Source organism: Monodelphis domestica, chromosome 3 (genome assembly GCF_027887165.1).
Source record: "Monodelphis domestica isolate mMonDom1 chromosome 3, mMonDom1.pri, whole genome shotgun sequence".
Classification (NCBI taxonomy): domain Eukaryota; kingdom Metazoa; phylum Chordata; class Mammalia; order Didelphimorphia; family Didelphidae; genus Monodelphis; species Monodelphis domestica.
In genome coordinates, this window is record NC_077229.1 from 64034093 (window position 1) to 64057349 (window position 23257).

Here is a 23257-nt window from a genome sequence, read left to right on the forward strand (position 1 = left end):
GATTATAAAAGAAAGTACTTATATTTACCCCCCCCCCCCCCGATATATTCAGGGACCCCAGGTTAAGAACTCCTGAACTAGTAGTCCAATTCCTTCATTTTATACTCCGGAAAACTGAGGCTCCCAACTAAAACCCACAAGGATTAATTTAGGGCTGGGGGTGGGGCGGGCCTGGAGCTGGGCCTGGGGGCTGAGGCTCTGGGAGGGGCTAAGGGGTTGGGGGCAGGGCCTGGCTAGGCAGCCAGACTCCTCCAGTAGCTGCCGGCGGTCCGGAGAAGAACTACCGGTCCTGAGAAGCTAGAGTTATTGCTGGGGCTGGGACGTCGTTCTCTCCTTGTTGGCCATGGATTTCTCTTCCTTTCGGAGGACTTTCCGCTTCCTGGGCCTCCTGTTCTGGGTACGCGCCGCCGGCGGGCCTCTCCTGGAACTCCGGGAGCTTCGGGCTGGGTTGGGTGTGGCCAGGGGGTTCGGGGTGGGGGTTGGGACGCAGGACTGGACAATTTCGGTTGCAACTCACCAGTTTTCCTCCGTCCCATTTCCCCCCCCCCCCCCTCTTCCCCCGTGGCCTGTACTGTGATGGGAAACCCTGGTCTGCGAGTCGGGAGACCTGGAGTCTAGTCCCAGCTCCTCTGTTAGTTCACTGTGTGACCTTATCCAAGTCCCATCCCTTCTCCGGGACTCAGTTTCTTCGTCAGTAAAGTGGCGGAGATTGGTCTCTGACTCTTGTTTTTTTTTGTGTGTTTCGGTAAGTGAACAACTGGGGAAGGTGTTCCTAAGAAAGGTTACTGACGCGGAGCTAATTATTGTTACGGATCTTTAATCCACAAAGTAGAGCAGCCATTTGGGGCGGGGCAAGAGGGGATGGGAATGGACGATCACCGCTATGAGGAAGAGGGATTGTACTTAATTCTGCTTGGGCTCAGAGGGTAGAAATACGGGTTTTGAGGTTGGGACTAGAGTGAGGCAGTTAACAGGGAGGGAGATGAGTTCCAAATAAAAGAAAAGCTTCCTGGGTAGGCATTGCAGCGTTCCAAAAGCATAGCAAACTGCTGGCAGGGGGTGGTGAGTTCCACCTCTCACTGGAAGTCTTCAAGGAGAATTGGATTGACATTATTGAAGGTGTAGATCTGACTTGGGGGTGGGAGGGCGGGAAGAGGTGAATTCTGAACCTTGGGGACACAGAGCTTTGTGTTCAAAAAGATAGTATGTGTCAGTGATAAGACTTGAACCCAAGTCTTCCAGACCTCAAAGCTGGCTTTCTATGTAGCTTGGGGGAGGTGGTACAAATTGTTGTTAGTCCCATTTTACAGATAATATACTTGTAAGTGCAAGTGTAGGACTTCCTACCTCCAAAATCAGTTCCTCACTTCATTTGAGGAACAAAGTTTTTTACTTTGATTCTACTGAGCTGGGAGGGAGATTCCTTCTCTGATCCCGTCCCCCTGGCTGGCTTCCTCTCTCTAACCCTGCTTTTTGTATCTCCTTCCTTCCCCTTTCTTATTATTCTATCTTTACTTCCAGGCAAAGCAACTCCTACTGATCACAGTAGAATTCTCTAATTGTTCCAAACCCCCTGAGCCTTGGACTCTGTTCTGGCTGCAGGGGCCCCCCCTACCTGCTACATGAGAAAGTCATGGGCTAGGTGGTCCTTTCAGTAGGAGTACTCAATCCTGAGTTGGCTAATAATGACTGGTTTCTCACCAATAGAATGTGCGTTTTTTGAAGGCAGGGACTGTTTTATATTCCAGATAGCACCTAGCACATTGCCAGGCATGAAAAAGACACAAATTTTTTTTGATGATCATTTTGTTCTTTTCTTGAAATAATTTATAAACTCTACAGCATCAAGAAATCTCCTTGCCAAGTCTGTGTCCTAAGTTTGTTAAAGCTCATGGTTATGTAGTAAGGATGAAGCTAACTTTTAGTCACCATTTGTGCCTTGTTACACATCTCCATTCAGGTGGCCAACATCTTCATTTAGTCCCTTTGCCCATCACTTGGACTAATGGTTTCATAATGGCCCACCTGGCTCTCAAGCTATCTTCCATGCAGCTTGCTAATTTACTCCAATTCATTGAACCTTTATTGAAGGTCCATCCTGTGCCAGGCACTGGCTGGGACCAAAAAATAAAAATAAGAATATAATATTTGGGAGGCAAACAACATGATGCCTTTTCTTCCTCCTTGAAGCTTTCTCTGATTACTCACAGTTAAAAACATTCTCTTGATTCTTAAATACAGCTAATGTAAAGTACATACCATCTTTCTAAAGCCTGGTTCTAACCATGTGGCTTCCCATCTGAGGAACCTTCAATATCTCCCTTTTGCCACTAGAATAAAGCACAGATTCCTTAGTCTGACATTCAAGATCCCCTGAAATGTGGCCCTAACATATGTTTCTGGATTTGTCCATGATTTTCCTTTATTCCCCTGCACATAGTTCATGTTCCAGCCATACCAGAACATAGCTGTTTTCTGAGTCTGTCATGCCCTCCTGCTTTGGGACAAGCCTTCCCCTGTGCCTGGAATGATTTCCCTCTTCATCATCTACATCCTTTTCTTTCTTCTCAGCTCAGCTACCACTTCCTTAATCAATAAACATTTATTAAGTGCCACCCCAGGCCCTGTTCTGAATTTGGTGCTGTAGATACAAATACCAAAGTGAAACAACGCCTACCCTCAAGGAGCCTACATTCTGCTTGGGAAAGACAACATGATCACAGATAAATAAGGGGAATGGACCCAAAAGTCACACAAGGGAAGGTAGGTCCTAGCACTCTGGGGAAATCAAACATAGATACTTGAAGGAGGTAGCCTTGAAGGGAAAAAGAATTCTAATATGTGGAGGTGAAGGAGAGTATTCTTGGGATTAAGGATAGCTTTTGCAAAGGCTTGGAGACAAGGTTTGCAATTTTATAAAGAGGAAACAACAAGCAGGCCAAGATGGCTGGGGCATGGAGTGAATGAGGGTAAGTAATGTATAATCAACTTGGAAAGAAAGGCTGGAGCCAGATTCTAAAGTACTTTAAAAGCCAAATGGGAATCTGTTTTTAACAAACAATGGGGAGTCCCTTAAGCTTCTTTTTTTTTAAATTATTATTTATTTTAAACATTCTCTTAAAATTTTGAATTCCAAATTTCCTCTCCCTCCCACCCCTATCCCACCCATTGAGGAGGCAAGGAAATGATATTAATTATATACACGATATCAATTATATACATGATATCATGAAAAATATATTTCCATATTAAATATCCATTCCTCTACCTTCCCCCTTGCCCAGGATTACACTCAGCATTGCTAGGTAGATGATCCTTGGTTGCAATCTTAGCTCCTTTGCCTATGAGAATATCATATTCCAAACCCTCCAGTCCTTTAAAGTAGAAGCTGCTAAATTCTTGGGTGATCCTGACTATGGCTCCATGATTTTTGAATTGTTTCTTTTTGGGTGCTTGCAATATTTGCTCCTTGACCTGGGAGCTCTGGAATTTGACTATATTATTCCTGAGAGTTTTCATTTTGGGATCTCTTTCAAGTGGCAGTTGGTAGATTTTTTCAATTTCTAATTTACCGTCTGCTTCTAGGATACTGGGGCAGTTTGCCTTGATAATTTCTTGAAGGATGATATCCAGGCTCTTTAAAAAAACAAACAGAAATGACTGAGGAGAGACTCTAAATGAACACTCTAGTGCAAATACTAACAACATGGAAATGGGTTCGAATCAAGAACACATGTGATACCCAGTAGAATCATGCGTGGGCTATGGGAGAGGTGGTGGGAGGGGAGGAGGGGGTGGGGGGGAGGAAAAGAAAATGATCATTGTTTCCAATGAATAATGTTTGTAAATGACCAAATAAAATAATGTTTAAAACAAACAAACAAACACCTCTTGCTTTCCATCTTAGAGTCAATTTTGGGTATAGATTCCAAACAGAACAATGGCAAGGGCTGGGTAATGAGGGTTAAGTGACTTGCCCAGTATCACAGAGCTAGAAAGTACCTGAGGCCAGATTTGAACCCAGGTCTTCCAGGCTCTAGGCCTGGCTGTCAATCCATGGAGCCAGCTAGCTGCCCCTTATAGCCCTTTTTTTTTTTGCAGGATAGTATTCTTTTTTTATTTAGAATATTTTTTCCATGGTTACATGATTCATAATCTCACCCCCCCCCCCAGTTGACAAGCAATTCCACTGGATTGTACGTGTATCATTGTTTAAAACCTATTTCCATGTTATTCATATTTGCAGTAGTAGAGTGATCTTTTAACATCAAAACCCTAATCACATCCCTGTTGAACCACGTGATTGATATGTTTTTCTTCTGTGTTTCTGTTCCCACAGTTCTTTCCCTGAATGTGGATAGTGTTCTTTCTCATAAGTTCTTCTAGATTATTCTGGGTCATTGCATTGCTCCTTATAGAAAAGTTCATTACATTAAATTATGCCATATTGTATCAATCTCTGTGTACAATGTGTTCCTGGTTCTGCTCCTTTCATTCTGCATCAATTTCTGAAGGGCTTTCCAGTTCCATTTCATCCTTTCAGCACAATAATATTCCATCACCATCAGATACCACAATGTGTTTAGCCATTTCCCAAATCAATGGACACCCCCCTCATTTTTCAAATTTTTTACCGCCACAAATATAGGCTCTTTTTTTGATGGTGACTTTCAGGTAGTCCAATAATTCTTAAATTCTCTCTTGGATCTATTTTCCAGGTCAGTGGATTTTCCAATGAGATATTTAACAATTTTTTCCATTTTTTTCTTCTTTAAAATTTTTTTTTTGTTAATAGAATTTACTTCCAGTCATCTGACCCCTCCCTTCTCTACACACACCATAGAAGCCATCATCCAGCAAACGGATATGTATATATAGGTTATGTCTTTCATGTTTCCATCTTTCAGTTCATTTTCTGGAGGTGAACATTCACAAATTATTTTTTAAATATCAAATCTGTAGCTGTCTATAATTTCTCTTGGTTCTACTAATTTCTTTCTTCTTTACCTCATGTAGTTCTTTCCAAGTTTATAAAAGTTAATCTGCTCATTATTTCTTACAGTTCAGAAGTATTCCATCATAATCATACACCACAATTTGTTTAGCCATTCCCCAATTAATAGACTGTCTCCTTGATTTCCAGTTCTTTGCCACCACAAAGAAAGCTTTTAAAAATATTTTGGAACATATAGCTTCTTTTCCTTTTCCCTTGATCTCCTTGGGAAATAGAGATACACAGTTTTAGGTCTCTTTGGTAGTAATTCCAAATTGCTTTTCAAAATAGTTGGATCAGTTTGCAGTTCTACCAACATTGTATTAGTGTCCCACTTTTCCACATCCCTTCCACAACATTTGTCATTTTGCCCTTTTATCATTTTAACCAATTTGGTGGGTATGAGATGATACCTCAGAGTTGTTTTGGTTTACATTTCCCTAATCAATAGTGACTTAGAGCATTTTTTCATACACAGATGTATCGCTTTGATTTCTTCATCCATAAACTGTCCATGTATTTTGCTCATTTATCAATTGAGTTTTTTTGGTATATCTGGTTTCCTCCTTTGTCTACTGCTATGCTACAGACACACAACAGTCTATCATATTTTCATCTGTATCAGATTACACCATCCCCACCCTCTCAGAACCCCCAAACACTATAATTTTGGGGGATGGGTAAATTTTCCTTTTGATATCCTTAGTAACTAGCATGGATTCTTGTACTCAATAAGTATTTATTTTACTGACTAGCAGAGCAGCCTTTCCAAGAACTCAGAAATAAGAATAGAGACACTTTTCCGTAGAGAGGGATAGTTCTATCTATTCATGAAGCATGAACATGATTTAGGAACCTTCCTCCTTTCTTGATTCCCTTTCTTTCCTTAGTCCCATGCCTGGTATTCTTTACCTTCTCAACTCTACTATCTTTCAAGACTCAGCTAAAATCCCACCTTCTACAGAATGCCTTTCCTTACATTTTATATGCTTTATCTATGGATTATTTCCACCTTAACCTGTGTATATCTCATACATAGATGTTTGCATGTTGTCTTCCCCATTAGACTGTGAGCTCCTTAAGGGCAGGGACCATATTTTGCCTTTTTATATCCCTAGCACATGGGTGGCACACAGTAGGCACTTAACAATATTTATTGACTCTCTAACTGATATATGGCACTTATGTTTAGGGAGCTGCAGTCGCCATGGCTTGGGCTGGGGTCTCAGCCCTCAAAACCCACAGGAGCTATCAGGATTTCTGTGACAATCCTTTCTTGGAGGTGCTGGGCTATTTGGTCATGTCCACAGCCCCACTGCTGCTGTTTACTGGGGGCCTGGCTATAGGCATCTCGAATTGGAACACTGGTCCCTGGCAAGGCATGGTGAGTATGCTTTGGCTTTGGCTTTCTTCCTCTCACACCAGCCCTTGCAGAATCAATCCTGGAAGCTGCCTCTTGCCTTATCTGTTTCCTGGAAGCCTGGTACCTTGTCAGATTGTTCAACTGACAAACATTTATTAAGTATCTGCTTAGTGCCAGACTCTCTGATGGGTGCAGGGGCTATAAATACAATAAGAAGGGAAATAATTCCTATTCTTAAGGTAGAATAAGGACTTTATAGACTATTCTTTTTTTATAATTTTATTTTTATTATGCACTTAGACATAAAAAAGAACATTTCCATGCACATAGCATAACATAAGTAATTTGCTAATATGTAATAAATTTTAGATGCTACTTCAAAATTGCCCTATTTATCTGTGCTTCTTTCTGACCTTTCTTCAGAAATGACTTAGTCACTCCAAGTCATCTTCTGCCCAGCTACAAATTCAGTTCAGTTCAGAAATTCAATTCCTTCTTTCCCCCTCTATTTAAAAAAAACAACAACTAGTGAGCCCCTTTTTTCTTTCTTTTCTTTTTTTTTTTGGACATCACTATTGCTGACTGTTTCCTCTATGTAGTACCATTAACTGAGAGAGGGAAAAAACCACATAAGCATAGTCAAGCAAAATAAATTAATTTAAAAACCATGTTTCTTCATTTTTGCCTCTCTGTCAGGTAGATAGCATGCTTCATCATTGGCCTATGGAATTATGGGTGGGCATTGCTTTGATGAAAGTTCTCAAGTTGTTTTTCTTTACAGAGTTGCTGGTTATACCTGGTTCTGCTCACTTCACTCTGCATCAATTCATATTACTCAGGATTATCTTTCCTCATTGCTAATGTATGATGACATTTTACTGCCTTCCATTCTGTCCATTCTAGTCCATTCAAGTCCATTCTAGAGCTTTTTTGGGCTTATATTTTTTTTCTCTTTTTTGTTTTATTAGTGATTTTTAAAAACTTATTGTCAATTTTCCAATGCCTACCCTCCACAAGAACCCTCCCTTTTGACAAAGAAAAAGAGTTATGCAAAACTCTGATGGGGCAGCTAGGTGGCACAGTAGATAGAGTGCCTGCCAGGCCTAGAGTCAGGAGGACCTAGGTTTAAATTCTGCCTCACACACTGTCTAGCCGTGTGTCTCTGGGCAAGTCACTTAAGCCCCATTGCTTAGCCTTTGCCCTTCCATCTTAGAGTTATTATTTAGACAAAAAGTAAGGGTTTTAGAAAAAAAACAAGACAAAACTCTGACAGTATTCCACTCCTGTAGTCTTTCTACTCTTTCCTGAGAAGAGGGACACATATTCCATCATCTTCCCTGAGGAAGCAAGACTAGTCATGGAAATCAATCCAAGTTCAGTTGCCTAGGACTATTGTTTTCATTTACATGATTGTAGCCATTTATTAAAGGGTGGCAGACAGTGACAGTAGACAGAATGTAGAGCCTGGAGTCAGGAAAACCCATTTTTCTCAATTCAAATCTGGCCTCAGATGTTTACTAGCTGTGTAAAGACCCTGAGAAAATCACCCTTCAGTTCCTCATCTGAAAAAATGAGCTAGAAAAGGAAGTGGCAAACCACTCCAGAATCTTCAACAAGAAAACTCCAAATGGGGTAATGAAGAGTCAGATGTGACTGAAGCAACCAAACCATAACAACAACAAAAGCCATTGTTAATATTCTCCAGGTTATGCTTTCTTCACTTGGCAAGAATCCTCCCAAGGGTCTTAAAGAATGGATTTCCCATTTGGCTTTTCTTGAAACACAGCATCCTATTACATTCATTGGTCACAGTTTGTTTAGCCATTCTCTAATTGATGGGCATCTGCTTGCTGCATTTTTGCTACTACAAGTGCTGCTATGATTCTGTTGTTCAACATGCGACTTTGTTTTCTTGTATTGAACCTCTTTGGGGGTTTATGCCCAGTGGTGAGATGACTAGGTCAAAACATATGAACTAACCTGACTTTTTAAAAAATTGTAATTCCAAATTGTTTCCCAGAACAATTGGGCAAAATCTTAGGTCCAGCAACATTATGTTAGTGTGTGCACACAAAGGCCTTTCCCTACCAAAGTACCACAAGGTAGTATATGTTTTATTACCATTTCACAGGAAACCATGAGGAAACCAAGGCTCAGAGAGAAAGTGTGATTTACTCTAGATTGTTGGGGACTGAGATTTGAACTTAAATCTTCTGGCTTTGGGAGACCAGTTCTTACTTACTATGTCATGCTAAAGTGATGGAATGACCTTTTCCCACCTTAGGGAGTCAGGAGGAGTAGAGATGTGACATGGTATGGCCAACACAGAGGCAACAAAGTACAGTAGGGAAGTGCTGGGTTGGTATCTTAAGATATTGCTTCAAATCCTGCCTCTGGTATTTATTACTTGTGTAACCTTAGGCAAGTGATTAAATACTCTGGGCCTCACCTTCCTCATGTAAAATAAGGAAGGTGGACTAGATAATCTCTAAGGTCCCTTCCTAGCTCCTAGCTCCAAAACTATCCTGGCACAGGGGCTCAAAAGCCAGCCTTTAAGTTCTGCCTTTTACATCTATAGGCTTTGTGGGCCTGGACAAGTCATTGAGGATTCAGTGCCCCTCTCTCGACTCATTAAGACTCTAAGTTGCAGAGTACAGTAGGACCCTGTTTTATGAAAACACAACCCACACAAATTCAGGTGCATGTGATTGACAATCAAAAAAAAAAGAAAAATAAGTTAAAAAATTGTTTTATCTAGTGGGAGGGGATGGGAGAAGAGGAGGGAAAGAACATGAATCTGGTAACCATGGCAAAACTAAATAAACAAATAAATAAAATAATTAAATAAAATCTTCCAAATAAAAAAAAATTAAAAATTGTTTTAATCATATGCTAAATCTGCACCATTTCCCCAAGTAGTATAAAGTCTTGCAACAGTTCACTCAATCATACTCATTCTCTCTCTGAGAAGTGTTAGTACGAGTCACCATTTTATTTTTTGCCAAATATTAGCTTTGGCCTCAGGCTTTGCCCAGAGTTATTACTTGTGACAAGTTGTTTTCTGAGTCAGAGCAGAGCTCTTTGTTTCATTAACACTGTTTAGTTATTCACAATGTCCCCAAAGTATACTGGTTGCTCTGATATGCCCTCAAAAGTTGTATAGTACCCAAGTATGCTTGTATAAGAAATATTTATTAAAGAATGGATCACCATTATTCATGATTTTCAACTTAACCCAAAGGGTCTTGCAATATATTTTCCACATAAAACAAGATCCTACACTAGTTGCCAATTTGCATTGGGAGGAGTTTCTTAACTAAGAGTTTCCTATATGAATAGAATCATAATTCTAGCTCAGAAAAAAAATCCAGAATGAGGTAGGAGATAGTTCCCCAGTTCTCTGGTTGGATCCAAATCCACCTGATCATGAATTCCTTAACATCTTCCCTAAAAAGTGGTCATGGATATTTTACTGTAGATTATTAGTGATGGGCCACTCATTTTCCCTCCAGAACAGTCCATTCTATTAGAGGATTACTGTCAATGTTAGGATGTTTTTCCTTATGCTGAATTAAAATCCTGCCTTATTTAACTTTCCCCGAAGTTGTACCTTCTCCATGGATAAGACACCAAGCATTCTGTAAATACCTACTCAAATGTAACCGTGTCTGCCCCGAAGGAGCTTACATTGTATCAGGGAGACAACAGGTATGCATGGATGTAAAATGAAGCAGATACAAGGTAATGTTGACAGGGAGTCACTAGAAGGTGAGGAATTTGTCATTTGACCCTAGAGATACTAGTGTCCAGGGCTTAGAGTGTTCCCCTGTACTTTGCCCTCATGAGCATTTAGGGCATATTAGATCCACTTATGGAAAGTCAGAGTGCACCCACAAGAAGGCAACCAAGATGAAAAGGAGACTGGAAATTGTAGCATATAAGAGCAGGTTGAAAGAATGAGGGATGGCCACCGCCCTAATTCAAACCTTTGTCATCTCCGACCTTACCTTTTGCAATAGCCTCCTAACTGGTTTCCCTGTCTCAAGACTCTCACCTCTCTCAAACATACACCTGACCATGTCATGTACGACCTCCCCCCCCAAAAAGACTGCATTAGCTTCTTGACTGCTCTGCTGACTCTCGTTGAGCCTACTCACAGATCATTTTTCACATGACTTTTTGCCTAGGAAGCTTCCCATTCTTTATTTGCTTCTCCCTAGTCCTGGAAAAGCAAACACTCCTCTCCAACTCCTGAGTAAATAACAGTCTCACTTTCTGAGATAGCAGAAATATTAAAAATAATAATATTTTAGTTCTTCCCCTATTAGAAGTAAAAATAATTTTTAATATTATCTTTTTAAAGTTTTGAGTTTCCAATTCTCTCCCTGAGAGAGACCCTCACTGAGATGGCAAGCAATCTGGAACTGATGGAACCTGAATGCAAATTGAAACATATATTTCATTTTTCTCCTCTTCCTTCTTCCCTCCTCCTCCCAAGAAGCCTTTGTTTTTTTTTTTCATTAAAAAATTTATTTATTTAGAATATTTTTTCATGGTTACATGATTCATGTTCTTTCTCTCCCCCCTCCTGGATCTGACAAGCAATTCCACTGGGTTATACAGGTATCGTTATTCAAAACCTCTTTCCATATTATTTATATTTGCAAGAGAGTGATCTTTTAATACCAAAACTCTAGTCATATCCCCATTGAACCATGTAATCGATCATATGTTCTTCTGCATTTCTACTCCCACAGTTCTTTCTTTGGGTATGGATAGCATTCTTTCTCATAAATTCCTCTGGATTGTCCTGGGTCATTGTATTGTTACTAGTAGAAAAGACTGTTACACTTGATTGTGCCATAGTGTATCAGTCTCTGTGTACAATGTTCTCCTGGTTCTGCTCATTTCACTCTGCATCAATCCCTGGAGGTTTTTCTCATAGGAGGTTGTTCATATAGAAATCCTCCATTTCTTTATTCCTTTCAGCACAATAATATTCCATCACCAACAGATACTACAATTTGTTCAGCCATTCCCCAATTGAAAGGCATCTTCTCATTTTCCAATTTTTTGACACCACAAAGAGCACAGCTATGAATATTTTTGTACAAGTCTTTTTCCTTATTAGCTCTTTGGGGTATAAACTCAACAGTGCTATGGCTGGATCAAAGGGCAGACATTCTTTTAAAGTACTTTGCACATAGTTCCAAATTGCCCTCCAGAATGGTTGGATTAATTCATAACTCCAAGAAGTGTATTAGTGTCCCCAAGAAGTCTTTGTCAAGCTTATGATGGATTAGGTGCTGGGGCTAAGGCTACATAGTCGAATGGAAAAACAATTCCTGCCTTCAAGGAGCTTCAGTTCTAATGGAAACAGTGCCGATTCTTGACTGATGTTTACTAGCTATGTGATCTTGGAGAAATACCTTTCCTTCCCTCACAGCCTGTTTCCTCATCTTTAAAACAGAGATAATTTAAACTTGGATACTTCTTTTATAGAGTATTTGTTATGAATATGTTAACTTTTACCATAGAACTCATAGAAATAGGAACTATGATTATATAAGAGGTAATGACAATGCTGTTAGTCTAAAGTTCTTGTTTTTTCCCATTTCTTTTGTCATCCTGTAATTGCATATTAAAACTGATTAATATTTGTTTTTAATTGAGATTTTAGGATAAAAATAATGGTGTTTCAATACTGATACTCCAGTTTTTATGGCACTTTCCTCTCAAAATTCTTGTTAGTTAGGGAGTGCAGAGATCATTATTCTCATTTAAACTGAGGCCAAGAGAAGGGAAAAAAAGTTTTGCTCAGAGTCATAGAGCTGTGTAGATAGTAAGACTGAGATCTGAATATAGGTTTCTTAACTCTCATTCCATTGCTCTTTGTGTCCCTCTCTCTGCCTCTTAGAACAACCTGTGTGCTGTGTCTTGCTCAAGGGTAGTGCCCCCAAATTTCCATGAATAGCTTCATACTCTCTCTCCTACCTTCTCTTTCAGTTTCTATATGGGGTCCTGGTTCTATTTTGTATGGAAGCTTCCTCTGCTGTCCTGGCATGCACCTCATCCTGCCAAGTAAGTCTCCTATAGAAAGGACCAAGCCTCCTGTAGCTTTCATTTTAGACAACTCCTATTTGGGTTTAGGCCTAAAGAAGCCGAGAAGAGTCTATTCCCCAAGTGATCATGAAAGTGAGTTAGGCATCTTGGTGGGTTTTGAGGCCCATTAGATCTTGGGTTAAAAAATAGAAGGGCACTCAGAGGCCATCTAGTTCAACTCACAGCCCCCATTTTATAAAATGTAGAACTGAGGCAAAGAACAGTTGAGGGACTTGCCCAGGATCCCATAGCTTATAAGTGGCAGAGGTAGGATATGAACCCATGTCCTCTGACTCCAGAGCCAGTGTTCCTTCCATTGTATCAAGCTGGCAGCATAGACTCTCTATGAATAACAATAGGCTAATAGGCACAAGGATTTAGAGTTGGATAGAACCTTAAAGACCATCTCCTCTGATCCTCTTTATTTAATAATTGCTAAACAGAGAAGTTTGCATTTTAACTTAAAGGCATTGGGAAGTTACCAGAGCTTCTTGGGCAGAGGAACAAAAATGGTCAGACCTATGCCTTCCTCCATCCCTACAACTTAGTGTGTACTATCCTTCCTCAAATTTCAAGACCCAGAAGGCTCTCTATCACACTGACTCTCCATGGAATCAGTTCTTGGGAGAACCATCTGCTTAGTGTGGTGTTAACTGTTGCTGAAACTGAAAAAAAAAATTACAGGGAGATGGTGGAAAGGTCAGTCCTGGTGAAGATGAGGAGAGCTTGGTCAAGTGCTCTAGGAATGTTTGAGGAGAGAGAAATGACTTTCAAATTCAAGGAACAGCAATAGCTCGATGGAGGAGGTAAAGCCCAAGCTAGAACTTGAAAGAGGAGAAGAGGAAGTAGCTCAAAACATTAGAAAGGATGCTAGATTTGGAGTAAGAATCAGAGACCCTGGGCTTGACCTTTTTGAACTGTTTAATCTCTTTGGATTTGTTTCCTCATTTGTAAAATGATGGAGTTGAACTAGATGACCCTAAGGTACCATCAAGCATAAGGAGAGTGTTTCATATATTTCATAAAGTTCATTTCCTGATCTATTAGGAAAATCCATGGATAAGGCAGTGAGGAGACTTGGATTCTAATCAGGGATGTGCTGGTAAATATTTAACAAATGACTTTCCAAAAAAAAAAAAAAGAATGTATGCTACTTTTTAGTTTAATCTACATTATTAGAATATTCTCCATTACTTTCTTAAGTCTAGCAAAAATCAGCAAAACAATAAGTCAAGTCCTGATTTGTAATGTTTGCCAATTTCAGAAGTAGAAATGCTCATCCCGAAGATTTAACAATCATGCTGAGCTGGCTCTAATGCTTCACCTGGTTCTAATCCTAGTTCTTTCACTTATGTACTATGTAACTGGGCAAATTGCTTCTCATTTCTGGTTCTTAGTTAAATGAGAGGGTTGCAGTCAAGTGTTCCTACTTTCAGCAGAGTCTTTTGTTTCGTGATGCTATAAGCTTCAGTTTGCAGAAGAGGGTGTAACATTTAAAATTTAGTTTCTCTACTAAAAATATTATATTTTTAGAGGTTTTATTAAAGATTATTAGAATTAAGAAATAAAGAAAATACAAAATAAGAAAAGCACGTGCCTAGGCCCAGAGCCCATTCACAACCACTTACATCTTGCCTGCGTGTGCTCAGAAGCGGAAGCAGAGAGAGCAAGTAGGCGTTACAGTCAGTTTAAATACCCATTTTGTTCTTGGCCCAGGTGAGGACACTCGTGATATTATAGGGCATTCTGGGAAGTGCCAAGGACTTCTGGGGATTTAAGTCTGGGGTTCAAATTTCCATTTTTACAAGGGTACCAAGAGTCACTCTGGTACAGCGAAAAGTATTCTGGAACTCAAATCCAGAAAGCTGGGTTCAATCCTGTCTGTACCATTTACTCCTTGGGTGACTTTGGATATGTCTTTTCTGCCTTTCTTGACCTTGAGGGGATTTGACTAAATGGCCTCTGAGGACCCTTCCAGCTCAAAATGTATGGTCTTGTGTGGGTGTTCCAGATCTGAGGGTACAAATGCATAGAGAGAGGGACTTCAGTTTGTCTGCAATGTAGAGTATGTGATTGGGAATACTATGCCATAAGTCTGAAAAAAAAATGCTATTAATGTATAGAGAGCCTTGAATGCCAGCATCAGGAGATTTTTTCCAGCCTTTATTATGAATTGTGTTGCTGTGTGCATTTTTGTATTAGTAGGCCTTTTCCTGCTGTCTGTACCATTCTTCAGGGGTAGAAGCCCGGTGGGACTGCTAAACACCCTTTATTTTGTATTATATTTTTTAAAATGCATTTTTCTCAAACAAGAAACAATAGGTTGAATCCAGTAAGACTGAACTTAATAGAGATAAATGTGAAATCCTATGCTGGGGTTCTAAAATTCATATTAGTAAGATGGTGGTATGATTAGATAAGAATTTGTATGAAAATAAGTCTAAGAGCTTTAATGGATAGTAGGTCCAACATGAGTCAGAGATGTGACACAACAATCCCCAAAGCTAATACTCTCCTAAGAGAGGATCAGTGTCTAAGACGAGGGAAATGATGGAGCTTTTGTGCTCTGCTCTGACCACCTCCTGTGCATTGTGTGTCTAGTTCTGAGTGCCACATTATAGGAAAGTCATCGATAAGCTGGACAGAATACAGAAAAGGCCCCTAGGAAAGGAAAGCCCATTGATCAGGACCCCCAAGAGGAGGAAGAAAGGGCACCCGGGTAAGGACAGACTATTGGCAAGGCTGGCACTGCCTCTCTTTGTATAATGAGGATACCTCTGTTATTGTCAGAGAGAGTGGGAGACACACATGCTGGATGATCTTCATCAGTATGGAAACCAGTCTGACTCCAAGACCAAGGCGGTTGATAGACTCCAAGAAGAGGTGAGACCAGAAAAGAGATTGGCATCCCAGCTTCTTCTGCTGAAAGGACCGATGGGTCCGTTACTATCTTGTCCTCAGTTTGCCCATCATCACTCCTGCCACAGGCCACAGAGCAAAGCAATATCTATATGATGTTTCTGCCTGGGAGTGAGGAAGGAGAGAGTCACACAGAGAGCCTCTGATGGTGGTTGGAAGGGGAAGAAAGAGGGCAAGAGATGTGTGTGTGTGTGTGGCTTTGTATATATGGATGGGATGTGCAGGTATGGGGAGGGAGGAGAACAGTCATTGGTGGAGAGGGGCATCAGAGAGAAGTTGTACCTCCCCGAGTCCCATCCCCTGAGAACCTCGTTTTGAGGAGTCTTTCTCAAGCTCTCTGTGATCCCTTTGCCTCCCCCAGCTGCAGTGCTGTGGGATTCACAATTATACAGACTGGAAGGTGACTGGCCACTTCTCTGCTCCAACAAGCTGCTGTCAGAAGATTTTCTGGAATTGTACTGGTGCTTTGGGCCCCTCTCAGTTACTGTATCAGGAGGTAACTGCAAGGGGGTGGGAGGGGGGGGGAAGAGGATCTATACAGTGCTTCAGGGTTTGCAAAGTACTTTGAATTTGAAACCTTTACAATAGCTCATGGAGGAGTTACTATAGGTTTTATTTCCATATTACAGAAGAGCAAACTGAGGCCTATGGGTATAACACTTGGTGAGCATAGCATATTATAGTGGAAGGATGGAAGGAACTTGGTTTGACTCTAGATTTTGATCTTACTAGCCATGTGGCCTCTTAACTTATTCAAGCCTTGCTAGGTTTCCTCATCTATAAAATGAGGGTAATAATACCTAGATGTCATGAACTCTGTTAATGTCAATGTTACACTGATTCACAAGTATAAGAAGCAAGACTTGAACTTGGGTCTCTCCTAATTCTGAGTCCAGAGTTCCATAGCATATTTGTCTCTTTAACATCCAACCTATGTCCAGTCCTTTCATTGGTGACCTGGGATTGAATCTTATCTTATCTCTACCACATAATAGGGGAGGGAATAAGCATTTATATTCCCCTACCATGTGCTAAGCACTTTTTTCTTTTACAAATGTCTCCTTTTATTCTCACACTAATCTTGTGAGGTGGGTGCTCTTATTTTCCCCATTTTATAGTTGAAGAAACAGGTTAAGTGACTTGTCTAGGGTCACAGAGCTAGTAAGTATTTGAATGAAATAAAACTACAATATAGATAGTTACTTTGTGGTTTTCTGAGTCAACATGCAGCTCAAAGAGAACAGTTTTATTTGAATCTGACCTCACCAATCTGGACCAAATTCTTCTTTTTACAGATGAAAAAACTGAAGTGGTTCAGTGACTTGCTCAGGGCTAATACCTTGTATTAGATGAGATTTGAATCTAGGTCTTCTGCCCTCCAAGTCCCACAATCTGACCACTCTTCCACTCTTGATTCAACTAAAAATGGGCTAATAATATTTCTTCCACTCATGAGAAAAGTCTTATGGAAACCATTCAAGTTTGGAGATTTGTGAGCTGTTGCTGTTCTTATTGTTTGATTAGGGGTGCCTGCCAAAGCTGGAGCAGCTTCAGAAGGTTGTCCTTGACCGTGTGTTGTGGTGCTGTGTTGGGGCACTGGCTCTGGAGGTGAGTGCCTGAGGCGGGACCCATCAGAGATGAGGACTGAGGCATTTATGTTACCTTCTCCTCTGGTTTTGGCTGTTTTGAATTTTATGACTCCTTCAGACTCCAACATGTGTTTTTGATCAGGCTATAAGTTTCTTGAAAGATGAGGTAATTTACTTCTTGGTTTTTCCTTCTTCCCCTGGCCCTCTAAGTCAAGTGCCTACCAAAACAATGGTAGCCAGGGGCAGCTGGGTAGCTCAGTGGATGGAGAGCCAGGCCTAGAGATGGGAAGTCCTGGGTTCAAATCTGGCCTCAGACACTTCCCAGCTGTATGACCCTGGGCAAGTCACTTGACCCCCATTGCCTGGCCCTTACCACTCTTCTGCCTTGGAGCCAATACACAGTATTGACTCCAAGACGGAAGGTCAGGGTTTAAAAAAACAAAAACAATGATAAACACAGAGTAAGTGTCTATATTTAGGGGCAGAGATGAGAAAGTGAAGACATTACATAAACCTCAAGAATATTTGTTTATATGTTATAAAAGGTGAGGAATTTAGTAATTGCCTATTATGGCATGTACCCTGTTAAGTGCTTGATAATTATTATCTCATTTGATCCTCACAACCACCTTGGGAGAGAGGTGCTTGATTCATGGCCTCTTTCAGTCTGGCTTCTACCCTTACCCATCCCCTGAATCATTTCCCTTCACCGTTCTTAAATCCATCTTTCTTCTCCTTCACCATTGTTTCTGACCTCTCAACCAGCATCGATGGCTACATTCCCCTCCTTTTTTGAGTCTTTTGACATTACGTTATACAGGTTTTCTTCTTCCTTCTCTGACTAGGCCCCTCCTTCTTTTTAGGCAAACAGGGTTAAGTGACTTGCTCAGGTATGTGGCTGAGACTGGATTTGAATTCAGGCCTTCCTGACTCCAAACTCAGGACTCTGTCCACTACACCACCTAGCTGCCCCTGAGCAGCCTTATTCTATCTTCTCCAGTTCAATTAAATCCTCTTCAATGGGAGGCAACATGATAAAGACAATTGGCCTGGGAACCAGGAAGACCTGCTTTTGAGTTGTGCTTCTATATACTGTGTGACACTGGGCAGGCCACTTATAAGACAAGATATTTAATAGGTACATTGGTTAGAGCAATGGGTTGGGAGTCAGGAAGAGTTCAAATCCTGCCTTGGACACTTATTGGCAGTTTGAACCTGGGCAAGTTTCTTAATGGGCAATTTACTTAATGGGTTCAGTAGGTAGAGCATTAGGCTTGGAGTCAGGAAGACTCAACTTCAATTTGACTTCAGACACTAGCTGTGTGACCTTGGGCAAATAACTTTGAAGTCTGTTTGCCTCAGTTTCTTCATCTGCAATTTGGGATTAAGAGTGCTGGCTTAGAGGTCAGAAACAATGCGAATGAGAAAAAAGGCGAATTTAAGGATAATTAGAAGGACTTGCCTTCTGTCGTAGAATCAATACTGTGTACTGGTTCCATAGCAGAAGAATAGTAAGCAAGGGCTGAGCAAACTTGCCCAGGGTCATACAGCTAGGAGATATCTGAGGCCATATTTGAACCCTGATTCTCCTGACTGCAGGCCTGGAGCTCTATCCATTGAGCCACCTATCTGTCCCAAAAGGATTGTTTTTTTAAGGAAGGGAGGGGGATGATCAAAGTATGTCTGATGGGGGCTAGGGGTGGGGAGAAGAGCAATTGAAGAGAGATATAAGGACTCAAAGGAGGCAAAGTAGTTTAAAGAAAGAAGACTAGACTTGGTGCCAAAAGTGGGTTCAGATATCAGTCCTGCATTTCACTCAGATGCATGATTTTAGGTAAGACACTCTAGATCTCAGTTTCCTTGTCAGTAAAATGGAGATAATAAAGCTTGCACTCCCCACCTTTTAGGATTATTGTGGGGAAAGTATTGTATAAACATCTGCTCTAGATAGGAATATTAACAGTAACAACAACAGCAACAATATGAGTTCTCAGAGAAGCCAAGAAGAGATGAGATTGAGAGGAGAGATGGATAAGGTGACTTTAGATCCCTTGAGCTGAAGGAAAGATAAGGGTTATGGCCATAGAGGGAAACTTTGAGATAGAGCTCAGAGAATTTTTGGCATGGACTTTCAGTGTCCTTTTTTGAGCTGTCTCTTCTTCTTTCATCTTTTCTCCTTTCTCTCTCTCTCTCTCTCTCTCTCTCTCTCTCTCTCTCTCTCTCTCTCTCTCTCTCTCCATCCATCCAATCCATCTCTATATAAATGTAGCTTGTTTTCTTTGTATATACATATGAACAGATAGCTATCTCACTCCTTGTCTGTCTCACTCTATGTACATATATATACTGTAGGACTTTGTTTTGTGCAAACAACACACATTAATATGTGATTGGCAATTGAAAAAATAATAAAGAAAACTACATTAAACAAAAATTTGTTTACTCTGAGCTAAAACCACACCATTTCCCCAAGCGGGATAAAATAAAGTATCGCTGCAGTTTGACCAATCACACTCATTCTCTCTCTGAGAAGTGTTAGAGTGAGTCATTACAGTGTTTTGTAGCAAAAATTAGCACTGCCATCAGTCTTTGTCCAGAGTTGTCATTTGTAACAAGTCATGCCTGAATCAGAGCAGAGCTTCCCTTTGTTTCATTAACACTATTTAGTACCTAAAGCACAAGAGTAGTAGTGCTGGTAGCTCTGATAAGCCTAAGAAAAGCTGTAAAGTGCCTAGTTATGTTTGTATAAGAAAGAATGGGGTTCACTATTTTGCGCAATGTTCAACTAATGCAAAAGGGTCTTAGAACATATTGATTACAAAAAACGAGGTCCTGCAAACCTTAAGATGCCATAAAAATGTTAGTTATTAAATAATGATACTAATTTGTAATTGGCAACTTGCCCAAAAGTTGGGTTTCTAACTAGTTTTTACACCAGTTAATCTGGTGTTCATACCTAGGTCTGTTAATTCAGAAATCAGAGCACAGAGCTAGAAGAGACCTTGGAGATTACCAAAGACTCCTTTTATAGATGGTGACTTTGAGGTTAACTCACTTGCCCTAGGTTACACAGGTAGTACATAGCACAGCAAATCTTTTTTTTTTTTAATGTTCAACTTACATTTTATTTTTTAAAAGATATTTTATTTTACCAATTACATTTAAATAACACATTTCCATATAAGTTTTCCGAAGTTATGTGATCCAAATTATCTTCCTCCCTCCCTTCCTTCCCTACCTCCTGGAATAGCCAAACAAAACATTTATATATTATTCATTTTTGTAAGAGGAAAATCATATAAAACCAAAACCCCAAAATAAAACCCAAATAAACTAATGTGAGAAATTGTATGCTTTGATCTGTATTCTGACTCCAACAGGTCTTTCTCTGGAGGTGGAGAGCATTCTTTGCCATAAATCCCTCAGAATTGTCTTGGATTATTGTATTGTTTAGAGTAGTTAAGTCTTTCACAGTTGATCGTGCCACAATATTGTTGTTACAGTATACAGTGTTCCCCTGATTCTGTTTATTTCACTCTGCATCAATTCATGTAAGTCTTCTGACTCTTTCTGAAATCATCCTGTTCATTGTTTCTTACAGCACAATAGTATTCCATTACCAACATACACCTCAATTTGTTAAGCCATTCCCCAAAAGAGCAGCTATAAATATTTTTTTTGTACAAGTAGGTCCTTCCTTCCCTTTCTTAAAAATCTCTTTGGGATACAGTGGTATTTCTGGTCAAAGAGTATGCAGTATAGCCCTTTGGGCATAGTTCCAAATTGCCCTCCAGAATAGTTGGTTCAGTTCACAACTCCACCAACAATGCACTAGTGTCCCACAGCAAGACTTTGAATCTTGGTCTTCTGATCCCATACATAGTACATTTTTGTCACTCTACCAGACTGTCTTTGCCTCATTTGCATGAGTAGCCCCCATATTGAGTCTCTAGATAAGATGGCAGGTTTCTTTCACTGTGTATAGAATGAGGAAGTTGGGGTAGTGTTACTCCCTTGCTAACACTCTACTGTCTTCTCCCCTATCCTCCCCAGGTTGGAGGAGGGAGAGGTAAACGTTAGTTTCTCCTTGTTTTCCAGCTACTCGCTGCACTCATCATTGGATTCTTCATGGAACAATCAACACTTCCAGATTATCGCATCCTGGAGTCAGGCATGTTTTCCTAGAAGAGAGTGTTCATGGAAGTGAGAGAGACCACTGTTACTTCGCAATCACAACACAGGATGAGCAATGGAACTCAGGTCTTTTTTGCTGTTTGTTTTGGGCTATTCAGGACGTTGAGTCTTGAACGTTGCTGATGGTGAGCCCCCTCCTGAAGAGAGCCCCCAGTGGGCAGAAATTCAGCCCAGTTGCCTGGTGTCAGGACCAAACCAGACTGGTAGAATTGACAGAACATTGGGTAGGGAGTGGTAGAAAGACATGCCAATAAGATGTGCAGTCGAATTCTTGTTTAAAGGAGAGATGCATTCTTCTCCCCCTCCTTCCCTTTCCTGGTTACTCCTTCTACTTGCTCCTTTTATACCAAAATCCAAATAAAACAAATATACCAAGTTAAGTAAGTTAACGTTTAACAATGTATAGCAAGTCTAGACCAAGTTGTTAATACTTTCTATATACTGAGTGTGGTCTCAGAACCTTGATCTCAAGCTTTTCCTGTTACTGTCCAGTTATAGTATGTAAGCTCTGATACATAATGAAATAGTTCACTGAACAAATAGACTAGAATTGTTTCCTCAGGCATGGATTCTCAAAAGCAAGTTCCAGTCTTGTTAAGTTTAAAGAAGATGGGTTTCAGGGGCAGCTAAGTGATCCAACAGATTAAGAACTAGGCCAAGATGGGTTGAGATCTGGCCTCAGACATTTTTTAGCAGGGTGACCTTGAGCTAGTCACTTAACCCCCATTGCCTAGCCCTTACTGCTCTTAGTCAATGCACATTATTAATTCTAAGACAGAAGGTAAGGATTAAAAAAAAAGATGAGTTCTTACTGAGAAAGAAACTTCCAATATGAGAGGCAGTGTGGTGGTGGTGAAACAGACATCAGAAGAAAATCTGAATATCTCCGGAGCACACTCTGACACTGGATTCTCCTAATTTAATCAGTTTGTGGACCCAGATAGAGGCCAAAGAACAGATGGTAGCAGAATTGTGGCAAGAGTAGCTAGCTATCTTGAAGGAGGAGGATGGCAGGAAAGAAACAGAGAAATAGAAGTCAAAAATTAAGAAAATGGAAACGAGGAGAACGGTTTCTGAAAATAGGAAAGAGAAAAAAGGCAGCAAGGCTTTCACAAAGCTAAAAGTCCAAGTCATCTTGGCAGTTGATGACTTATGCTCTATAGGAGCAGTAGGCTGCTTGCTGCTAGCCCAAGCAGAGAGAGATTCAGGTGAGACAGATGAGAGTGAAATTATAGAAGAAGCTAAGAGGAGAGACTGGAATTAAGAGTCAGGAAGACTTAGGTTTGAAACCTGTCTCAGACATTCCTTGTGTGACCCTAGACAAGTCATTTAAACTCTAAACCTTTCTAATGGAGGTAAGTTAGACTGTACCACATTCTCAGCTATAGTGTGTGGGAATTTTCTAAAAGCTCACCTGAACTGAGTCAGAGGCTCCAGTCCAAGGGAAGAGGCAAAACTGAGCCTGTGGGTATTAAATAGGAGGGCTTGGAGATGTCAAATATTCTAATATTAAATAATGGGGAACCTAAGCAGAGACTAAAGATGCTGAAATACATTGGGATGGTTGATAAAGGAGCATTCTGGAATAGGGCCTGGGATTGAATCCAAGTTCTGCCATTTACTAGCTCTGTAACCAAGGAGAAAATCACTTAATCATAATGGTTGCTGCTATTTATGTGGCACTATAAGGTTTCCAAAGCACTGTTATCTCAGGGCAGCTTGGTGGTGTAGTGGATAGATCGTCAGGAAGACCTGAAAACAAATCCAGCCTCAGACACCTTTCTCAGCCTCAGTTTTGTCATTTGTAAAAGAGAGATAATGATAACACCTCTCAGGGCTTTTGTGAGGATAAAATAAGATAATATTTTGAAGTACTCTTCAGGGGCAGCTTGGTGGCTCTGTGAATTGAGAGCCAGGTCTGGAGACAGGAGGTCCTGGATTCAAATTTGGCCCCAGAAACTTCCTAGCTATGTAACCCTGGGCAAGTCACTGAACTCACACTACCTAGTCTTTACCACTCTTCTGCTTTGGGACGAATACACAATATTGATTCTAAGATGAAAGTTAAAATGTTTTTGTGTCTTTTTTTAAAATCAC

The 23257-nt window shown here is 40.5% G+C and overlaps 1 protein-coding gene across 3 annotated transcripts; it reads left to right on the forward strand.

Moving 5' to 3' along the window:
• Nucleotides 1-215: 215 nt before the first annotated feature.
• On the forward strand, nt 216-21540 carry LOC103103009 (tetraspanin-3-like). Of its 3 annotated transcripts, XM_007489494.2 has the most exons (8): nt 233-397; nt 2572-2763; nt 6186-6377; nt 12363-12437; nt 15249-15341; nt 15739-15873; nt 16902-16985; nt 21065-21540. In XM_007489494.2, the coding sequence occupies exons 2-8, from the start codon at nt 2737-2739 to the stop codon at nt 21149-21151; spliced, it is 693 nt and encodes a 230-aa protein (XP_007489556.2). In that variant the 5' UTR covers nt 233-397; nt 2572-2736; the 3' UTR covers nt 21152-21540. The 3 variants fall into 3 exon arrangements, with proteins under 3 accessions (XP_007489555.2, XP_056678047.1, XP_007489556.2); XM_007489493.2 differs by lacking the exon at nt 2572-2763 and having other exon boundaries at nt 216-397; XM_056822069.1 differs by lacking the exons at nt 2572-2763; nt 6186-6377 and having other exon boundaries at nt 216-397.
• Nucleotides 21541-23257: the final 1717 nt, after the last annotated feature.

Bases quoted from the DNA above. Each gene is read 5' to 3' on its own strand.
- LOC103103009 (XM_007489493.2), top strand. From the start codon at position 344: ATGGATTTCTCTTCCTTTCGGAGGACTTTCCGCTTCCTGGGCCTCCTG. The intron at 12,438-15,248 runs GTAAGTCTCCTA...TGTTATTGTCAG, and splicing joins CATGCACCTCATCCTGCCAA to AGAGAGTGGGAGACACACAT. The intron at 15,874-16,901 runs GTAACTGCAAGG...TTGTTTGATTAG, and splicing joins CTCAGTTACTGTATCAGGAG to GGGTGCCTGCCAAAGCTGGA.